Here is a 21,187-nt window from a genome sequence, read left to right on the forward strand (position 1 = left end):
GGCTTTGCTCTCAGTCTTCTCCCACCTCTGTGAAGTGGGGCCATGGTTTTTCAAGCGCTTGGAAAGTATCCTTGTTCGTTAGTGCTGGGTGAGAGGTAGTTATTGTTTTAATCGTAGCTTGAGGACTCTTTTTTTAGCAACAGTTAGCGATAGCCGTCGTAACTTAAGCTTGGGGGACTGCCAGTTGGCAAGAGGGATGCTGGTAGCTCTCAAGCAGGGAAGGCTCGAGTCGGAGCTGAGGGAGACGTGGGCTGCAGAGGTCAGACCGCAGGGTAGTGGCAAACATGTCCAATAACACAATATGCAGGACAGTGGAAAAGCTTATTTCAGGAATGAGCCTTCTTATTCTTTTGAATTCTGAAATCATTTGTGCAACCCAAGGCCTTCCAAAACAGTTAAATCTTGGTGTTTCAGGAGCAGCAGCCTATCTTACATTATTGTATATCTACTATAGCTCTAAGGAACCAGGTCTAGATTTAGGTGTAGATCTTCTGAAGTAAGTAAGGGCCCTGATGTACCTGTTAATATTACTAAAACGAGAGCCAATTAAAACAGTTACTCTTCTCTAACTTGACTGCAATCTGTGCAATGCTTAGACTGAATACCTCCTTGGCGATTGTTTACAGCAATGGCAAATCACAGAAGGAGCAAAAGGAACATTTTGGCATGGGATTAAGTCTTGGATGTGATAAGCAAAACTTAAGCACAAATTATAGTTGTTTACCGGACAGTGGCGCAGAGAAAGGGTTCTCATGAGAACTGTACTCATGACTGATGCTGAAGAGAAGGACGTGGGATCCTTGGCTGGGCATCTCTGTTTTCTGCCCTGGCAAAGATACTACCCAGTAAGTTCATCACTTAGCAGTGTGTGGGATGAGTGGGAGAAATAGAGGATGTTCCCATCATCAGGAAGTCATCACGATCTATTGTGCTAACTTTGCGTGACATTATCAAAGAGAGAGGGGAAGAGAAAAAAAAGCCATTCATTGAGCACATTTGTTTTCAAGCAGTACAGAAAGAGGAGCTGTCTTCAGTTTTAAGTGCGTTGATTGAGAAGTATTTTCACACCAGCACATCGTGACTAATATTCCATGCCGTCATGTTCCTGCCTGTCACTTTCTGATGTGGTTTTTGTGCAGCTGCAGGAAGGAGTTCATTTAACCCCAGCCAAGCACCTGACAACATGAAGGGAAAGGCCGCTTGTGCTCAAAGTGCTGTTCTAGCAAGTGAACTTTCTGGAATAAGAATTGTGCCCGAATGGCTGTGTTTTTCTGAGTGGCAACCATAGGGGATGGGAGCTAACAGCAAATCGTTAGGGCAGAGGGACACAGGACAAATAGGTGTCTAGCTGAGCTCTTGAAGGCTGTTGCTGAGTGGGGGAAAGCAAAATGTCTTCTTGCCTTATTGGCATTTTAGCGAGGAGGTAGGGAAGCTGGGAATGACAGAGCATCCTCTTGTGAGATGTATTTGTTTTGTTACAAATGTCAGCAGTGCCTCTCTACAAATTTGATTCCACGTTTAAGAACTTGTGATTGCATCTGCATGCTCTGCAATCAGGGAAATGTGTCTAGCTGTAATTTTCAGTCTCAGTCATTGAACTAACAAGATGTGACCTCTGTTTCTGAGAGCTCAGGACACTTACATGCCCATGACAGAGGTGCTATAAAACCACGTCAGGTAAGAGGTATATGTAGGGCACTGGTTTGTTTTCAGTGTGGTCTCTTGAAAAGAATTGGGTGGTGTCCAGTGCTGACCTCAGTCTTTTTGTGGGCTAAATTAATGTCTCTATTCTGCTTGGCAGTGTGGGCCAAGAAGAATTCTAAAATGAATGCAAGAATTTGTGGTGTGCAAGATGTCTGAAAGTCCCCTCAATTGTTTTTGTGTTTCATCAGTGTGTTGTTACAAATGGGCTTGTGTAATGCAGAGGAGAGTCTGTGAGCCCTTACTGGTTGACAGTGTGAATGGTGTAGCAGGAGGGGCTGTGCTGGGGCCCTTTTAAGTGGGGGAGTATCCGTCTTGCAGTGTTGTTGGAAGTAATTATGAATCTGTTTTCATTTGAGGAAAGAAAAGCCCAGTAGATGTCTTTTCATGTTTAAAATGTGAAGCTGAGGCATAAATTAGCATCCTGCTGCTACTGATCCACAGAGGAGTCATGAGCTTTGAAATAGAAACAGACCCAAATTCTGAATGTCAATGGCTGTGCAAAAAAAGTACATCATGCTGGAAGGTGAGTTTTAGGCCTGTTTTTACGATATTATACAGCTACAAGAAAAACTGAAAAAAAAATCTTCCATCCCTTTTGATGTTGGAAGGGGGGAAAAAAAAAAATCCTGTCTTCTACTCTGGGCCTGTCTAGCCTCTGGTTTGCTGCTTTAACAGGAGGAATTATTTTTGGAAAGAAATAAAATGTGCATCAGGAGCTCCTACCTCTTCACTGAGAACAGATCTTTTTTCCTCAAGAGCAGGCTGGGCAGAACCTCTGACTTTGACAAGAATTAGGACTGGGGCCTCATGTGCTAGGCTCTGCCCTTTGCTTTTGTTCTGTTGCTTCATAACAGGCATCAGGTCCAGTCTTTTGACTCTCTAAACTCTTCTGTACCTGCAAATTGGGCATGATGATAGCTTACTCAGTGGAAATGTCTGAAGGAGAAATTGGTGATGCTGAAGCCATCAAGGGGCTGGTGACAGCGCAGCTTCACATCTGTCATGGCTTATGGGTACAGGGTGGTGACCTGCTCACGGGGGAGTTCCCTGCAACTGTGGTGGCCTGGCGTAGTGGGAAGCTCGAAGCAAGCAGAGCAGAAACAATGGCTCAAATAAACACTTCCAGATGGTTGTGGGGCAATGGAAGAACTGCTGGCTTTGAGGTGTCTTGCTGGGCTTCCCAGAGAGTTTCTCAGCCAGAAATGAGCAAGAAGACTGAGACCTGAGTTTTTTCGGAACAGACTGTGGTAGGGCCTTGTGTATGGGGGGTGGGGGGGTTGATGGGAGATGCTCAGAAAAGGCAAGTTCACTCATCTGACCCTTGAGCATGTCTTGAAAGGCATGGACTGCCTTGGCTGAAGGCAAGGGAGCAGACTTGCCTAAGCTCCATTTCTCCAGATGCTTTTTATTGCTACTGTATGGAATTAAATAGATGGGAATTAAGCAGATTCTTATGTGCTTTCCCTCTTCATTGCAGATTCCCAAAGGATCGTTTCAGTTTTTGTGGTGGGTAAATAGGGCTGACCCTCTGAGTGTTGCAACTGAAGGCCCGGTCTGAGCACCAGAGGAATGGGGCTGTGTGCCAGGAGAGGTAAAAGCACAAGGTCTGGCACTGGAGGAGCTCGATTGGAAGGGGAGGAGGCAGGAAGGATGTAAGTGTGTATTTAGGCCTGCTTCAAGGAAAGCTGCAGAGAGGCATTGGCATTTCTATACAGGAGTTAACATGTAGGGTGGTGGGGTTTTTTTCCCCCACCTTGTTAAAAAGACCGGGTTCAGTCTGAGTAAGAATTGTCCTTCCTTGCAGTTACTCAACTTCAGTCCCCCTTGTCGTTTCACTGGCTGTGCAGCTGCCGCAGCCTCCCAGAGCAGACAAACTGGAATGCTAGGTATAGGGAAACCATAGGAAACACTCACTTCCACCCTTTCTCTTTTTTGTGAGGCAGCTTTTTTTATAGCCATTGTGAATGTGTCCAAAAGTAGCAAAGAGCTTGGAAGGCCACTCTGCATTTCTTCTTCCTCTTGCAGATCGGCTTGAGCTTCTCCCGGTGTTCCCCTCCAGTAAGTGGACGTACTGGTATTTACACAAAGAGTCTAGAAGTCAACAGATGAAAATTACTGGAATGGAGAGAAAAAAGGGGGCTTTTGGTTTTTTTTGTTTCAGAGCTTGGTAGGTGAGTGCTTTGCCTCTTGCAGAGCACTGTGAGGCCACGTGGAGAACCTGCCTGTGGAGGAGAACTTCAGCACCAGAGGAGGTTTCTGCCTGGGTCCCTGGGCTGCTCAGTTTAATGAGGCGTGCTGGCTTTTGGCAGGTTTCTGACTAGCTGCCACCCCACGCCACTGTCTCTCATTAGGTGGGACGCTTTCAGGTGCTGGATTGAATTTACTTCCATCCCGTGCAGACCTGGTGGTGGTCTGCTTTTTACACACTCCAATTTACAGAGCTAGCGCCAAGCTACTAAATTATTAAGCTGGGGTTTTAATGGAAACCCCTGTGTAGGCTTAAATTGTTTCCACTCTATTTGGAGTTTCCTGCTCTGCTGGTTTTTATTTTGTCCTGTGCATGAAAACATGGAGGGAGGAATTCACAGGAAAGCACACAGGCAAAGAGGAAGAATTTGGCCTGCAAGCACTAGAAAGTACAGACGAAATAAAAGGTTAATTGGTACTGTATCCAGCTCTGATGGAGGTGATAGGGGAAAAAAAAATGCTTCCTAATCCCCATGACAGTTCAGCGGAAACTTGTGTGTTTGTTTCAATGCTGTTTGCAACTTAGGTTTCTTAATAAAATGATTTCTTGCTGGACTGTTTTTGTCCTGACCCTTTCCCCAGGGCTTGAAAAGGACCTTTGTCAGCAAACACAGATCCCCGGGTTTTACCCCTAGTGTCAAACACTGCTGCTGCTGGTGGGAGAGCAGTGCTCGGTCTCGTGGGACTTCCCTCCTTGGTGGGGGATTCCCCTTGCAGCTTTGCACTGCTTCCATCCGCTCCCCCCCTTGCTGCAGGCTCTCTGCTATAGCCCCGCACCACTGCGTGCTGGGTCAGGATTACACTTGCCCGTTACATGCTATGTAGGTCAGATCTGGTCAGCACAGCTTGTTTTTCAGCAGTACAGCGATAAATTTGTGTTGTCCCTGATGACAGGTACAGTTGCTGTTCTCCACTGAATGGGTTGACTCTGTCACACAGTTGAAGTGAGGGATGTTGTTTGAACTGGGGACTCAGCAGTGATTCCCTGAGGCCACTTCATTGTGAGTGGTGACCATCTTCCTCTTGAGGCAATTAGATGGGAGAGGTTCGGAAAAATAGTGAAAAGAGGAGGCAGTGAGCTAAAACCGGTCAGTGTGCCCACTCCTGCCCTTTGCTCAGCAGCCACTGTGGGCACGCGCTGAGTCCCAGGCGAGGGGATCGCTTTCCACCATGACAGAACATGGTCACAGGATGCGTTCCAGCTGCTCAGACATACCAGTTTGAAGAACCATCATAGTGGAGCAACTGGGGTTGCCGAGCACAGCTACAGCGAGCCAAAGCAACCAAGCTTCAGGTGTGCACTTGAGGGTTTGGAGCAGATCTGTTACCAAGCTCTCTGAATATATGGTATGTCTTACAACCTGTAAAACAGCTTAAACCATCTGACTTGGCTCATGTGCGTATGGTACTAGCAGCTAGCCAGAATCCCGCCTGGAGTTTACAGGTCTGGCTGAAGAGAAAGTTGGGCTGTGAATTATGAAGGCTACCTTCGTCACTCAATGGCAGGAATAACACTGCAGTTCCTGTCATTGTCATCACGCTGGAGCTGTGTTTGGGTACTTACTGTGTTTAATTGCACGGCTGATTTACTTAATGTCTCTCCTGGGGTCACTCATAACACATTTATTTTTAAGATTCGGGGAAATTAGGGACACTAGCAATCCATTGTGGTTCTCTCCCAAGGCAGGAGTTTTCCAGACAGTGATAGTAATAACAGCAGTGGCTTAGTCACAGAGTAACCTGGCTAAGCTGATGAAATAAATTAGCACTGGCAGCTATGGTAGAGCTTAATGCTTTCAAATGAATGATCTCCTCTGAAAATATACTATAGATGCGGGCAGAGGCCACAAATTTCCTGGGTTTGGATAACTTGGAGGATATGCATATAGTTGGGAAACCCCTGGCAGTGCCTGTTGTCTTTCATCCCTGTAAATACAGAATTTTCTGATCAAGTATTCAGTGTTTGGGTGTAGAACTGAGGTGGTCATTTGCTCTCCCTGATGCACAGCTATGAATCATTCCATTCAATGACAAACTTGTCATGCCCCAGCAGAGGAGCTCCTTTGTACCTGGCTGGTAGCAACAGTGGGGTGTCTAACATGCTTCTCGGTTGCTTTTAGGAAAGACAGCGTGCTGAAAGGCCTATGGTAACAGTCAGTCTAATGTGCCTCGCTCTGTTTGTTTTTAAACAGATGGACCTCTCTGTGGAAACTCTTTATAGCTTCATGCAGGAGCGCCAGAAGAAGTATGCCAAGTATGCGGAGCAGATCCAGAAGGTCAATGAGATGTCTGCCATCCTCCGCCGTATACAGATGGGCATCGACCAGACGATCCCGCTGATGGAGCGGCTGAACAGCATGCTGCCGGAGAGCGAGAGGCTGGAGCCCTTCAGCATGAAACCCGACCGGGAGCTAAAGTCTTAGCTGATCCAGCAGGCTCCCCCTCCTCACCTTCCACACTCCAGCATTCAGCACAGATGCGCTTCCAACGGGCTGGGCTGGCAGATGTTAGAAGCGGACAGCAGTGCTGCCTGACTGTTTGCCAGGGCATCGGGGGAAGAGCAGCGTCAGCTGCCAGAACTGCGCAGCCAGGAATCCAGGAGCTCCCCAGTCCCGTCGTCTGGAGAAGATGATTTACTGTTCTTTCATCTCCCTCCTCTTGCCCTCTTGTCTCTCTTACCACTACCACCACCTGTGCCGAGACATTTGTTTCATTGCTGTGACTAGGTTGGCGTTTACAGAGGAGGAGTTTTCTTTCATCTGTTTGTTGTTTTTTGTTTTTTTTTAAACTAGAAAAATTCAAAGGGATACGGGGTGTGACAAATGTTCTCACGTGGTTTTTGTGCCACTGGGGTTTAAATGATTAGATGACTGGCAGGTATTTCTGAGATCCCCTGGCCTTGGAAATACATGTGTTTTTATAGGTGAAAGCGCGGGAGCCAGGAACTGGCTTATTAAAATCTGCCTATTATCATAATTAACATGGTTTGCATGGCAGGGTTTTGGCATGTCCTCCTCAAGGCTCCTGTTTTTATGGGCTCACTAATTTATGAGGCTGTAAAGGAATAACTGTTCCAGAAATGTATGTCTGTTAATGTTAAGCAAGCCTTAGCGTCCCTCTCCCCCTTGCCCTGGCAGTGCCCCTGTGCCCCAGCTGGTGGCATTTCATGTCCCTCACCTTGCACAGTGATTCTGACAGGCCCTGGCACTGACCTGCTCATCTTGCATCCCAAAGTTGGACACAAGGTGTCTTTTATTTTTATCAGGATACTCCAGTTATCTTGGTGCTGTCTTTTTCTACCAGAGGGAGAGAGTTGTTTCTTCACCTTGAAGTGTATGGAGTTGGAGGTGGGAGATACGAGAAGTCCTTTAGGTCTTCTCCTTGGCTTAGCTGCTGTCATGCCAAGAGTTTGCCTGAGCACGGTGTTTTATGACTGAATCCACATGGCCCTTTGGGACCACGCTCAGCAAACTGCTCCAAGGAAAACAGGATGTTCTTGCCTTCTCCCAGGTCAAGGGTCCTGCTGGAAGGCAGGCAGTGTGTCCATGCCACCCGGGAGCAGGAGCGTGCAGGAGACGAGCTGGTTGCCAAGTCTGCCACTGGTCTGCTGGCTGCAGGCGATTTGCAGCACCTCTCTGAGCTTTGGTTTCTGCCCGTATAAAATGGGGGGATATTCTACACACTGCTGTAAAAATATTTATGAATCTAGAAATAAGCTTTAACAGCCTGCGTCACCATCGTGTGGCAGCTCTTGTCTGCAGCAGAAAGGGCATGAAACTAGAGTGAGGAGTTTGCTGGGTCAAGGGTAGGTTTGTATGTGTTTGTGTTAGTCCCAGGATGCGATTGCTGGCAAGGAAGCTGAAGTGCGCCCATGAACCCCAAGGGTGGTTGTACAACAGGAGTGCAATTCCAGTGGCGAAGACAGCGGTCTTTGAGAGAGTTAGTGTGACAACCCATCTTCTAGCACAGCACAAGGCTAGGTGACTTGCCAAAAGCAATTTGCTTCGATACATCTTAGTACTTAAGAGTACTTAATCGGTAAAAGATGGTCTCTAAGCATCTGGGAGTAAAAGTGCACTAGATTTTTGATGGTATTAATTGGTGCCTGGTGGCAGGAAGCAACAGGCCGTTCTCTTGTTGCATTTCCAAAGGCCATGTAGCCTAGAGTGGATTTTGTGGTGTAGACTGCAGCCAACTTAGATGTGTATCTGAACCATAGTGGTGATTGGACCCTGGGGCCCGCTGAGCACTCTCTGAAAGCAGAGTCCCATAGAAATTAAGCCCCCTGGAATGATGCCCTGGGAAGAGCGATTGACCGCTTGAGAGGCGGCAAGGAACTCAGCAGATTTTCTAGTAGAGGCAGCAGAGTGGGCCTGGTTGTCTACTGCTTCCACCGCAGAGTTGTTACCTAGTTGCGTATACGTAGACATATACTGTATGTTGCATGGGATATAACATCAGGCTTCCATCCCTGCTCATGCGTCTTGCAGTATTTTACACTTGGTTTGTTAAAAGCTTACACGAGGTTTAACAACCGATGAAAACGTGCTTGCCATGGCTGTGCCCATGCAGGTCCTCATTGTCCATCACTGAATATGTGTCTGCCTCCTGCCATCAGACACACCAGAATATTCAGCAGCCTTAAATAGCGGCTGCAGGCGTTTTTGTCCTCCACGTCTAGATGATGCTGTCTGGAAGTTTAGAATGTGCGACATTCAGCCGTCTGCCAGACGGGATCATGAATATCGCACACCCTGGCGTGCTGGAAGCCTATACCGGTGGGAAGATCCTGATACTGGATATTGAGGCAGGGACTAGGCTGCAGATGCTTTCTCCTGTAAAGCTAGACATTTGGCCTCATGCTATTAAGTATCAGATCAAAGCATTGCTCCTTGCAGTGCTAACGAGGGCAAGCGAATAGTATTCCTATCTGAAAGCTGCAGGAGCAAGGGCTGCAAATCAGTCCCTTCCTTATTTGCTATAAAACACCTAGACATTGGGCCGATAATGGGAGAAAATACTTGTTCTTATGAACACTGGCCTTTAAGCTTGTGTGTGTGCTGCTGGGCCTCCCAGCAGCAGCCTTCTGAGCAGCAAGGGTAAGCTGTGAAAAATTTTAATAGCTTAACTAGAAAGAAATCAGAGCTGAAACGTGAAGGCTGACCTCTTCCAAAGCACGGAGGTCATCACCTTCAGTCCACAGGAGACAATGTCTTGTATGGGTACTGTAAGATAGCGTGCACCTTCTAACTGTTCTCAAATGATGGTTTACAGTTTTATTTAAAACATTGTCACTGGCTTCATTAATTTTAAGTCTTTGGATCTCTCACTGAGGGGAAGATATTTCCTGCCACATCTTCCTGAGCTGCTGTTTGTTGCTTGGCTGCTGCTCGTCGCGTTGCTCTGCACACTGCTTTCAGCTTCATCTCAAGTGCAGGTGATGCTCAAGGTGAGACTGTTGCTTCACTCCCTTTCACGCTGTTTAGCAGGAGATTTGAGATGTGACTGGAATTACCTTTCTGCTTATGAATTCCCTCTTCCAAGCCAAACTGGAGAAGGCCTCAGGTATCTCTTACGAATGTACTAGCCATTACTTCTGCCACAAAGTTAGTGCTTTGAACAGAGAATAATCTGGCGTGCTCCACTGAAAACACACATTTCTGCCCTTTTTCTGCTTTCTGAGGTGGTGTGTGGTCTGGGGTGCAGGCTAAGCTGCTTGATATGCAATCTTCTGAAAACCTGGAGGATGAGGTGAGTCTCTGGGTCTGCAGTTCCCTACTGGCCTGAGCTGCTCTGATTCTTCCCCTGCCTCTGCTGTTGTATCCCCCCCACTTCGTGCTGCTGCTGGTGCTTGCTGCATCCTACGCTGGTCAGTGTGCCACACGTGCAGAAGAGGTTTGCTTTGCTGTTTCTGTTGTTTTTGTATTTCAATGCATTGACTGGGTGCTAAAGTGCCAACCTATATGCAGGACAATTTCTGTGAAGATCCAGTGAAGGGGACAGAAAAGAGTTCTGGGTTTGTTTTGTTGGTTTTTTTTTTTTAAATAGATGTATTTAAAATTAAATATATTTAAATATATTTAAATATTTAAAGTGTATTTTTCCCTCCTCTAAGCTTTTACACAGAAAGAGTAGAAGTACACATTTTCACAGGCCCACTCATTGCACAAGCCAGCCCCTGTCTCTATATCAGACTCTGCACCAGTGGTTTCCAGAGGAACTACTGTAACGTCCCTCCAGTTCCCGAGCTGCCGGAGTGTATTTTGGTTGCCAGCCTTGTGGCTGAGCGCTCCTTGGTTTATGAGTTGTTACCCTGTTCGCAGACTTGCTCTGCTTTCAGCTGCCTACATGCTACATGTCCCACAGCTCCAGCATTAAAACGTTTGGTATCTCTCTTTTCCAAGCGTGTTCTTTCTCTGATCGCCTTGCTTATTCTTTATTTACAGCACACCACTTCTTGCTGTGATGTCTATGGGACAGTACGCACGCTTCAGCGTGGGGGGTCGTATCTTAGCTTTACTGCTTTGTATGCAGAACCCACCTTTGTGCCGTGGAGATGGCTGCTTTCAGCTGTCCTGGGGCTGCCTCTGCCCTGGGACTGTAAGGAAACACAAGTCCTGGAATGAAAATAAATGTTGAGTTTTTGGGATGCTGTCCCAATTCAGGTTGGCACTGATATCCAGTTTAAATAAATGATGTGTGCCGTGATGCTTGTGACTCACCAGCAGTGGTGTGGGACTGTAGTTCAGCTGGCTGCCTGCCTTTCCTGTGCTGGTAGCCTCTTGGAGATAGAAGGTCTGGGATTGATGGAAGTGTCTTGTGTGAAGCACTCGTGGCATGAGACGCTCTCTGCCCGTTTTGTTAGGGCACTTGCACCTTGTGTGTACCCAGTAGCTTTCCTAATGTTCAGTGGGAAGCCTAAACGGGAGCAGTATTTCTCACTTCTAAAAAAAGACCGTGTCCTGACGGATGCTTGACAGCAGTTTTTGCCAGATTGCAGAAGGAACTAGAGCTGGGCAGCCTTGGGCAGGCTGGCTTTCGGAGTGGCCCTTACCCTGCCGGCTGCTCAGCTGCTCCTTCCGATTCTTCGCACATCCCTGTACTTTTAGCGAAACTTCAGCCTCTTTTCATCTGGTCTGTGGTACTTCTCTGGGGTTGTTGGCTTGTGTTCAGCTGCCACAGGTAGGTTTTAACTTCTTCATAATGTGAGCCTGCACAGGACAGCAAGGTGACACTGAAAGGAGAACGGCTCACCCAGTGGTCGCCAAAGCCAAGGCAGGTCTGAGGTGGTCATGGGTGTGCTTGGCCTACCTACAGCATTGCAGAGCTAGTCCTCCTAAGGCGGGGGAGAGGAGAGGACCATTAAAAGGGCAATTCTTTATGTCAGCTGCCTAAACTTACCCTTTTGTCTTTTCGAAAGCTTTGTATTTTAACAGACCTCATGGGGAAGCTGTGGAGGTAATGAAACAGGAGAGCCTACTGTAAGACCATAACAGGACCACAGAAATAAATGAGGACGGCTGTAGGTTTTGTCAGTACGTTGCTGGGGGTGTTACCAGCAGAGCGATCAAAGTGTTTGATTCTGTTCTCTGAATTCTGATGCAGGCCGAACGCCCGAGAGGCACAGCAATACAGGAGGCTCCGTGGAATGTCACAGGGGTTGTTAACGACCGGGTAACCAGCTTTCTGCAAGTGGTTAGCAAAATTTTGTTTTTTAAAAACAGAAGGGGCAGCTGCTGTAAGAGTATTTGGTGCTTGCTGAGGGAAGCCCAGCTTTGAGAACATCCCACGATGGAGTTGTTTCCTGCAGGAAACAGGTTATTCTAATAAACTTAGAAAATCAGTGGTTTAGAGGAGAATAAGTGAAAGTAGCTGTAGGAGAAGGCTGTTCTCCTGGCATTGGGAAAGCAAAGTAGTGACGGATTCTCACCTACTGCCCATGGGGTGCTAAACAGAGAGATGTAAATGTATAGGGGTTTGGGGTTTTTTTGTTAAGTGATCTGATGCTCCAGCCTCACACTTGCCTGTAATATATCACACTTCAGCTTTGTACAGCAGTGGCGTTTGGTGAAGGCCCCTGCAAACAGCAGTGAAACCCACACCTCAAAGTAAGCATTCCCTTCCGACAGGACAGTTCCCTAAATGGCTGGTTGACAGCATTTTTATATGCTAGGAAAGCAGCCCCTTCCCAGAGAGATGGGTGCTGCAGAAGGCTAGAAATAGCTCCCTTTTCTATTTATAGGGAGTCTTAGTCTCAAAGTGTAGAATTACCTGAAGGCTTCACAGTAGAAACACTTCAGTTTACCTCAGAGCAGCCATTGGGGCCCAAGGGCCAAGAGGTTCTCTGGAGGCGCAGGTCCAAGGGAAAGGCTGGCTGCCAGGCTAAGGCTAAGCTCACTATTATCAACAGTTCCACCTGAATTCCCAATTGTGGTTTTGTCTGTATAGTATAACAGCAGTATTGTATTATAACACTATAATGCCTTAAAAGTACTACACTAATGCCACTTTCATCTCAGAAACTGTAAGAACAAATACAGGCTAGCTAGGTGTTTAGTCAGGGTATGGCTAATTAAAATGTCTAGGTAGGTGAGTGTGGCTGATTCTCACTAATTTCAGATTTAAAAAGGGGCAGTAACAGCCTGATTAGGACTCTGGTGCTGTCTCCAGGAAAACCACCAGGCCACTCTTCTGGACTTTTGACACCACCACTTTCTGGGAGAAATCAATTTCAAACTTCTGCTGTGAGTCAAAGTGTAAGGAGCAGCTCCCATAATTATCACATTTCTACTTTCTCCCACCCAGCCCCGCAAAAAAGAAGTACAGCTACCTGATCCATGCTGGGGGGAGGCTTGCCCTGTTTTCATTCCACTTCACTCTAGGAATATAACAGTGATTGTTACGTCAAGAGCCCAGTGACCTCAGGGACCCCTGCCCAGTAATGCCAGTCAATGAAGTGAAAATATTAGATGTTGATGACACGTGCGAGGCCCATTTTAGTTGCCTCCCAGGCTTTGACTGGAGATTGAGGTAGACTCTCTTCCACAGAGCTGTCTGCTGGCAGGGGCAAGAGTGGAGGGATGGAGGAACAAGAGCAGAGCGAGTCCTGCAAAGCAGGCAAGAGGAGGACAGGTGAAAGCTAAAGTGCATGCTTCAAAAACCAACTCTTAAAGGCAACAAGCCGTTCATACAAGAGCTAGCCTGACCTACTGAGGTCAGAAGCGGACTTTGGAGTAGGGTGAGGGGAGCTAGAGCAGGTAAATCTTAGAGGATTGTCAGGTGAACCTAACAAGCTGGTGCCATTTAGGTCTAGCATTGTGCATGGTTCTTGTTTTACCATGCAATGCATGCAAGCTTTCTGCGTACTAGCTGGTATGTCTTGTTTGTAGAAGCAAGCATAGAAGCCCACACAGATTGCTACTCGTGCTGTGAGCGATGGTGCGGTCTCTTCCAGAGAGGTCAAAGATTCCACATTTCCAGAGTGGGATTGTGTGTTAAAACTATCTTTTTAAAAATATACCTTCTGCTACTGGACCTGAGCCTGAAGATACCATTACTGAAACTTACAGGTCTGAGCTTTGCCATCTAAGGATATAATGTTAGCAGCCATGTTCTACTGCAGGATTTAATTTTAATATATGCTACATTTGTATAAGCTGTGCTCTGAAGAAGCAATGAGGGGCATACCCCTCCATCAGCAATCAGAAGTTGCCCTGAATGCTTCAGGACTGGCAGAATTAGTCAAAACAAGTATTTAATTAAATTCTTCTTCAAAGAATTATGGGAGGCAAGAAGAAACCATGGGCTTCATCCTAAGTAACTTTATCGATTTGAAACACTTGCTTCAGAAAGCCTAGCACAGCTGCCTTGGGAACAGTTTACCTGCAACCGCATTAGACTCTCTAAGTCGTTAATGCAGAGAAACACTGCTGCTGCTATTCAAGGGAACAGAAGAGGTGGGGTAAACAGGAACAGGTAAAAGGCTGGAACTGCTACTGGTGCTGTAAAATCACAGCTGCTTGCACTGAGCAGCCCAGAGCTGCCCGGTCTGTGTCATTCATTAACAGGCATGCATCTGCAAAGGCTACACAGGATAAGGACGAGCCCCCTGCTAGTCCTGGGGAGCAGGTCATGCTGCAGGCAGGTAACGCGCACTCCGCAGCCAGAGGCACACAGGCTCATTCCTCAGCTGTTCTATATAAACAGGTACCATTTCTGATTTTATTTCATCATAACATACAGGTAATGCTCATGACACAACAAGATGAGACACTCACATCTCTCTGAACCATTTAAACAGCTTGCCATACACCAAAGAACATTATATTCATATCGAACATATACACATTTCCCCCCTCGCATCCTCCACTTTGCTTTCCAAACTTCTAAAAACCATTTCCAGCATTGTTCAGGTACAGGACACTAGGTCGGACAGGAGACAGGGCACCACCCTGCACAGGACATGGGGTTAAGGCTTCCTCCTGCAGGAACCTGTCCCCTAAAAATACTGAGCCTACAGCTTTGATTCGTTCAGCGACTATTGTGTACTGGAAATCACGAGGAGACAGAAGACCAGATTTCAGTTCCTCAGAAGGTAATTAATCAAACGGAACCCAAACTTACATATTTGTATGTAGAGAGAGAGAAGGGGAGATCACACTTGTGAAGGAGCACAAAGACAGGAAGACGCTGTTTCTGCCTCTAGGGTTTGATTTGTGTTAAGCCCCATTAACTAATTTAAATCGAAGACATGGACTTTAACTGAAATCTGGCTGAGCGGAGCACTGCTAAACCATTTACATACACACACAGCGTGCGTATATATGCTGAAAATAGTTGTAATGTAACTACTTTCACTTGATACATAAACAGAGACAAGTGGCAGTATGCTTAATGAATAGCTAAGACCTGACACGCGCTCTAGTGTGGTGTCCACGTAGCCCTTGCCCAGGCTACCCCTTCTTGCAGCATCCCACACACACAGCACAAACACAGCCTCTGGGTTCAGTTACTCCTGGTGTTGCCTCTCTCTGTGCCTTTTGCACTTTTTTAGGATCAAGTTAATCAATGCTGTAGCTTTCAGTGCTATTTTCAACAGTCCAACAGGAGATTAAAGTCACATCCTAGCCACAAAACACAACGACAAAATCTTCTGCACTTTTCAATATAGTAAAACCTGAGATTTGAGTCACAACTAGCTAAACTTACAGTAAAAAAAACAAAACAACCCCCCAAAACCCAAGCTGCTGACTTGAATTAGCACTTCAGTTTGCTGCTGACAAATATTTTTTTTTAAAGCTGTTGGCCGGGGGTAAGTACATGTTACATGTGCTGATTTACAATTTTCAGCTGCCTGCTCTGAAATGGGACAGAACAATATAGTTTCCCCTGGATAGATATTCTGAGGGGTGCTGGGGAAGACCCAGATACCATGTGTGCACCTCCCATCGGAGCAGGAAAGCCGAAGCTTTACGCTGTGCCTCTGGTACCACCCCTCGCTGATCACAAACCTCTTGCAGGAACACGTGCGCACAAAACAGTTTGAGCGGCGGCAGCCAAGGTACCGCAAGAATCGGGAGCTGGAGGGGAAGCAGCTGGTTCACTGTCAAAAACAACACAAGAAGGGCTGTGCCTAATCTCCCATGAAACACCCCGCTGGCAGCAGGGAAGCGACACCTCCTTGAGCTGGCATGTTCCCTGGGGTGGGGAGGGTGAGGACGTGGCCCCAGCCAGCAGCAGCACAGCTACAAGTGTCTGCAGCCAACTCATGCCTTGGCACACTGGGAAACTAGGATGCTACGCTGGGACACAGAGGGCAACAGCCAGGATCAAGTTCCTTTGGAGCCAGGAGCGCGGGAGGTGAGCCAGCTTCCCAGTAAAGCTGTCTCTTCTGAAGCCCCCTCTCTTCCACACCACACTACGAGACAGGACGCTGGACGTCCCCTTCTGTTTTCCTTGGACAGCCAGCCAGACTTCTCTTTCTCAGATGAAGTCAGCAAACCTAATGAGACGCTTCCAGCGCCAAGCCCCCACGGTCTGAGTGAGGATGTTGGGATGGAGAAAAAAACCCAGCCACCTGAAATGCCCCTACCCTACAGGTGACGGGAACCATATATGAAGAGCAGTTCCTTAGTAGTACTGCTCAGTTAAGGACAAAAGCCCATTTTTAGCTTTAAAAAATGAAAAGGAAAAAAAAAAGAGCCTTCACGGGCCACCTGTTGAATTGTCAACTGGCAAAAACAGGATGTTGCTGTATTGTACCAGCCGCTTCTCTTGCACATAACCCTAGGTATGAACCATGCCATTATAGCTTAGAAGGCAAAGCAGCTACCCCTCAACCAGAAGCCAGCTTAATTAAAAAGAAAAAAACAACCAAAAAACAACACCAAACCAAACACTGCTTATTCTATGTTTCAAAAGACTGGGGGGAGGAGTCCTAAGTATGGTTCAGTCGTCATTTTTAAGAACTGCTGCTGAGCCAACTGAAACACTTGTGCGTAGACAGCTTTAAAAAAAATAACATCAAATGTGGCTAGTCGTTACTTGTTCACATTGCTTATGAACTGACTACCAGCATCTGGCAGCCATAAAGCCCTAGTTTATTTTTTATATTTTTGAGGTACTGGTTTTTTTTCTCTGAAGCAGCTCTCTAGCAAATCACCTAAAGCCTATCCATTAGAACAATAGTTACACCAGTATTTACATTTGCCTGAACTGTGCGTTCAGACCAGCCTTGCTGTAACCAGTCCCTTTGTCCTTTGGAATCGCTCCCGGTCTCCTTTCTTACAGGAAAAAGGTCTCCCTCCAGAGGTTGGCTCAGTGTCAGGGCTAAGGTGCACTGGTGAAGATGTGGGGCATGGGGCGGGGAGGACAAAACTAGCTTTGATGGGTAGCTTTGATGAGCACGTTTCAGTGGAACCAGAGCAAGGGTTTGATACCAAGAGAGCTTCCTTTTAAAAACCACTGAAAGGATGTGCAATCCATTGCATGTAATTCCTTCCTCCATCAGGGAAAGGTCTTTGAAATGTTCTGCCATTCTCCAGGAAAGGGGAGGAGAAAAACCCAGCACACCCGGTCTCCTCAGGCAGCTGCTCACTTGTCATTTCTTTGCCGTATGAATCTAGTCACTGTGTTCACACTGAAGCTTCGCACTTCTTCCCGCCCCCTGCCACCTTTCTGCACAAAGTTTGTTCTTCTCAGATTTACAGGGACCTTTCAAACGCTGAGGGAGCGGCCTGGAGGGGGAAGCAACTCTGATACAGTCACACAAGCCCGTTGCCCCCTCAAGACACTTCAATGATTTCCATGCTGCCTGAAAAGCTCGACTGACTGCCTACTTTCCCCAGTTCTTCTCTGGATCTGTTGTCTGACATGATGCTCTCCCCAAACTCCATCTGGCAGCTTCTGCGCTTAAACTGCTTTTCAAAAGAGCTTTCCTCATGCCAGCTCCGCCTGGAGTCACCGCGGTCACCCTGCTTTGGCCTCCTGCGCACAGCACAGGCCTGGTCACAGCCCGTGGGCAGCTGACTACAGCTGTAGGCAGAGTAAGCAGCGCTGTTCCCATAGATGGCGGAGGCAGAGTAGAAATGCGAGGACTCAGTTGCAAAATACCAGCTGTTGGTAAGGGATGTAGCCGATGTCTGAGGAGCCAAGATGTCCGAGTGCCAGCCTTTAAGGCCCAGCCCAGCAGCAGATTTTGCCAAATGCTGCTGGCTGGTGGAGAGACCAAACAAGAAGTTCGTTCGGTAGTTGTCTTCCATGCTCCCGCTCCGGTGGAGCGGGTACAGGAGCGACCGCTGAGAGGTGGCACTGCTGCTGGCTCTCCCCAGGTGCTGCCGTTTGCTGTGGCTATCCAGCTGCCAGGTGTTCTGGGGTTTCTTGGGAGGGTTTGCTTCCTCTTCGTCAGGGCTGGTTTCTGGGGTCTGCTCCGAGACCTCCTGGACAGGGGAGAACTGACACAACTTGCTGCTGCCCTCTAAAGCAGTTGCGTGCTTGTAGTATTCCAGGGTGTCTTCAGAGGAGGCAAAGCCCTGAACCGATGCAGTCACACAGTTGCTACTTGCCGAGTAGGATACAGATTTGATATCCAAAGAAAAGGAGCGCTTCAGCCGGTTGCTGTCCTCCACCTTATCTAGGGAGACGTGCAGTCCGTTTATGCCCTGTACCAGCGGGCCATCTTCCAGGGGGGACACGTGCCCGCGCGGGTCACTGCCGCAGTCCATGGGCTTCTGTTCCACGATCTCGGAGGTAGCGGTAATGCAGATCTGGTTAGTGGAGAGGCTGCTCTGCCCACCTTCTGGGACCAGCATGTGCTCACTGCTTTTTTCCAAATGCAGAAGTTTCAGCTTACTAATATGTCCAGGCTGGCCACTCTGGTTCTTGATCTTTTTCTCAAAGTCCAAAAGCTGGCCCAGGAAGTTGAAGTTGGGAGAAATGGTTGGCCTTTTTTCTTTCACAAATCTGGAAAGAGGGGACAAACAAAACAAGAATTAATTTAAGGACTTGCTGCTTAGACCTGAGATAACCTTAGAGCTATTGTGGTGAATGCTAACAGCCTAATCTTAACTTGTCAGGATGCCTGGACTGAGGTTCCATCAAGTACAGGAAACATGGATAAAAAAAAAAGTCAACTTTTAAACAAGATAATGCTGGATGCTCTCAATTCTCTCTGTAGCTTACGTAAAGATGTCTGACAAAGGGAAAACAGTTCTTTTTACCTCTTTACGACGTCCACAACAAGGTTTGAGGGAATAGTTTTCCTTATTGTACTTCACCAGTGGGAGCTCTGCTACCTCCGTTTCTGACTGGAGTTGCGAGCTCAAGTTCTGCACAAACAGCATCCGAGCTCTAGCCAAGAGACCTTGGCCTCCCCTGCACTGCAGAAAGCAAACCACTTTCCCCACCATTCAAAGGGATGAAACCCTATGTTCCTTTCACATCTCTCATGCTCGTCTTATTGCGGTGGGCGCTTCCTGCCCTGCTTAACTTTGTCACGCCAGACAAAGAGCTCTGATATGCGCTGACCTTATGCAGCAAATGCCAGTGATTTCTACCATACGCTGGTATTGGCCACTGATATGACCATCAAAAAGAAAACCAGAAAGGAGCAAATGCAGCATTAAACCAAAACCGTTCTCTCCAGCTCTGTAGGTGTTCGGCAGTAAAGGGCAACAGTAGTACCAAATCACTGGAAAAGTTAATCTATTTTCAAGTCCAGTAGGAAGCAGCCTGACCCGCGCACATGTGCCAAGCTAAGCATGCACTTACATACTCGGCTGCTGAATATGGACAAGGTGCAACGCGTACTTAAAATGTTTTCCTGAACCAGGACTATAAATGTGACTTAAGTGTTAGAAGTCATGTCATATACTTCAAAGTTAAATACAAAAGCAATGCCTTCTACCTGTCTGATTTGCAATATAGCTAAATAAGTACTCTTTGCTTCTTACAGGCTGTAAAACAGAAAGCTGCCCAAATCCTTCCTTTTTTTTTTTTTTTTTTTAAAAGCATTCCTGGGACTATGAAGGTACCAGATGCAAGTGAATTAACGAGGGAAGAAACATTGAAGAGCTAAATCTAGCACAAACACACATATAAAACTTATCACTGGGAAATTTAAATATTATTAAAAGCAAAAAAATACCTCTGGGGATTTGTACAGGGGCTAAGTTTGCAGTCACTAGAAACAGCATGAAAAAAGATTGGACAGTGGGCTTGTGCACGTATGTATATACTAGCACAAAAGCAGGCAAGCACATGAAAAATACCAAACAAAACCTGCCCTTTTTTTTTTTTTTAAGTTGCCAACCAACCAACAATAGTAGGAATAGTCGAGCTGACAGGATGACCTGGAAGATCAGACTGCACAGAGTGATAGTGGGAACTTCCACCATGAAATGCCAACACTGGCAAACGGAGAAAACTACTAAGTCACGTCAGAAGGGATTCTTTAGGTCAATCTCCTCGCACTGAATTTGGGGGCTTTTATTTCAGTGTAAGCAATTTGCTCATGAGAATTCATACGGTCTTTGTTCATTCTTTTCCCGTCAAAGCTAGTTGTACCTGTTATTGGATTTGTTATTTAAAGGAAGATCCTTCTGGTCAACCCTGCAGTTTCTGGCCTGTGTTCTGGTAGCCTCTCCCTTCCAACTTTATCCTCATCTCACCCCAAAATATGGGGCAGTTCTAAATTTAAAACTAGCTTTTTAAAAAATGGAAAAAGGTCAGGGAAGTCTGCTGGATCCCCCCAACAAGTTTTAAGGCTTTGCAAACTTTTTCATTTAAAAATGCACACTCTTTTTTCCAATTGGAAAATATGCATAACATTTAATTTTGATGTTTGTTTCCCTTGTATCATCCATTATATAAAAGATTAAAAATGTTTATTTCCTCAGATCTTTCACTTCAAGTAACACTGTCGCCTTTTTATTTTCGTAATGGTGTCAGACAAACATTTTATCTAATAACTTTTATTAACTCTGAGAGAAGTATTGTTCTTTCAAGCTTTGCCAACAAGATCCCAAACCAATGAGTGAAATATGCTGCCGACTGTTCTCACGAAGCCATATCAAAGGAAATACAGCAAAATATAATCTATGTGTCACAGTAGTTGTTCAGTATTAGCAGTACAAAGGAAAAAAAGGCCTAGGATGATTAATCCTTCACACTCAGTTAACACTTCTGGTTAAGAAACAAACTAGAGTTTAATGCAGAGATTTCACGGAAGAATTTAGAAGCAGCACTTCAAAAGTTCCCTGAAGTTTTAGAAGTGTTTAGTCCTCTACAGCTTACCCGCCAGACCACTGCAGCCTGAGACCAGACAGGGTTTTTTCGGTGGATCAGGCTCATACTTTGCACAGTATCCATCCACATCCACTAATTCATGCATATTACCTAAACCTGTATAACTGAGTTTTCACCTATGCCTCCTAACCAAACCCTTTTCACCACACACATTGAAATTACTGCACACCACCAAACTGTTGGCAGACTCTAGTAACAAATATGGAAAATTTCTAAAGGCAATGGGAGATGGTTGTAGTTCAGGCACCTCTTACATGCACTTTTTGCACTGCATACATAATCATGTTCATCAGCTTAAAAGAAAATGCCCCATGGAAATCACGCTCCCCAAGGGAATATCAAATGTTCATCTTTCTGTCCTCATTGGTGTTTTAGAGATAGCAGTAGCAAACACACTAGTGATTTGGAAGATACTCCTCTCCACCCGCTCCAG

At 46.5% G+C, this 21,187-nt stretch overlaps 2 protein-coding genes across 12 annotated transcripts in view; one reads left to right on the forward strand and one right to left on the reverse strand.

Annotated features, from left to right (window-relative positions):
* BORCS5 (BLOC-1 related complex subunit 5) overlaps nucleotides 1-10,030 on the forward strand; it is a 75,721-nt gene extending 65,691 nt beyond the window's left edge. Inside the window, exon 4 of the mRNA XM_064461801.1 lies at nucleotides 6,144-10,030. Coding sequence (XP_064317871.1) covers nucleotides 6,144-6,374 — 231 coding nt within the window. The 3' untranslated portion in view covers nucleotides 6,375-10,030. The remainder of the gene's footprint in view (nucleotides 1-6,143) is intronic.
* A 4,113-nt stretch (nucleotides 10,031-14,143) lies between these two features.
* The window catches only part of DUSP16 (dual specificity phosphatase 16), a 71,256-nt gene continuing 64,212 nt past the window's right edge, over nucleotides 14,144-21,187 (reverse strand). For all 11 annotated transcript variants that reach the window (XM_064461758.1, XM_064461767.1, XM_064461721.1 and 8 more), the window contains one exon: nucleotides 14,144-18,411. In XM_064461758.1, coding sequence (XP_064317828.1) covers nucleotides 17,235-18,411 — 1,177 coding nt within the window. In that variant the 3' untranslated portion in view covers nucleotides 14,144-17,234. The remainder of the gene's footprint in view (nucleotides 18,412-21,187) is intronic.

This window comes from Phalacrocorax carbo, chromosome 1 (assembly GCF_963921805.1).
Source record: "Phalacrocorax carbo chromosome 1, bPhaCar2.1, whole genome shotgun sequence".
Taxonomy (NCBI): Eukaryota; Metazoa; Chordata; class Aves; order Suliformes; family Phalacrocoracidae; genus Phalacrocorax; species Phalacrocorax carbo.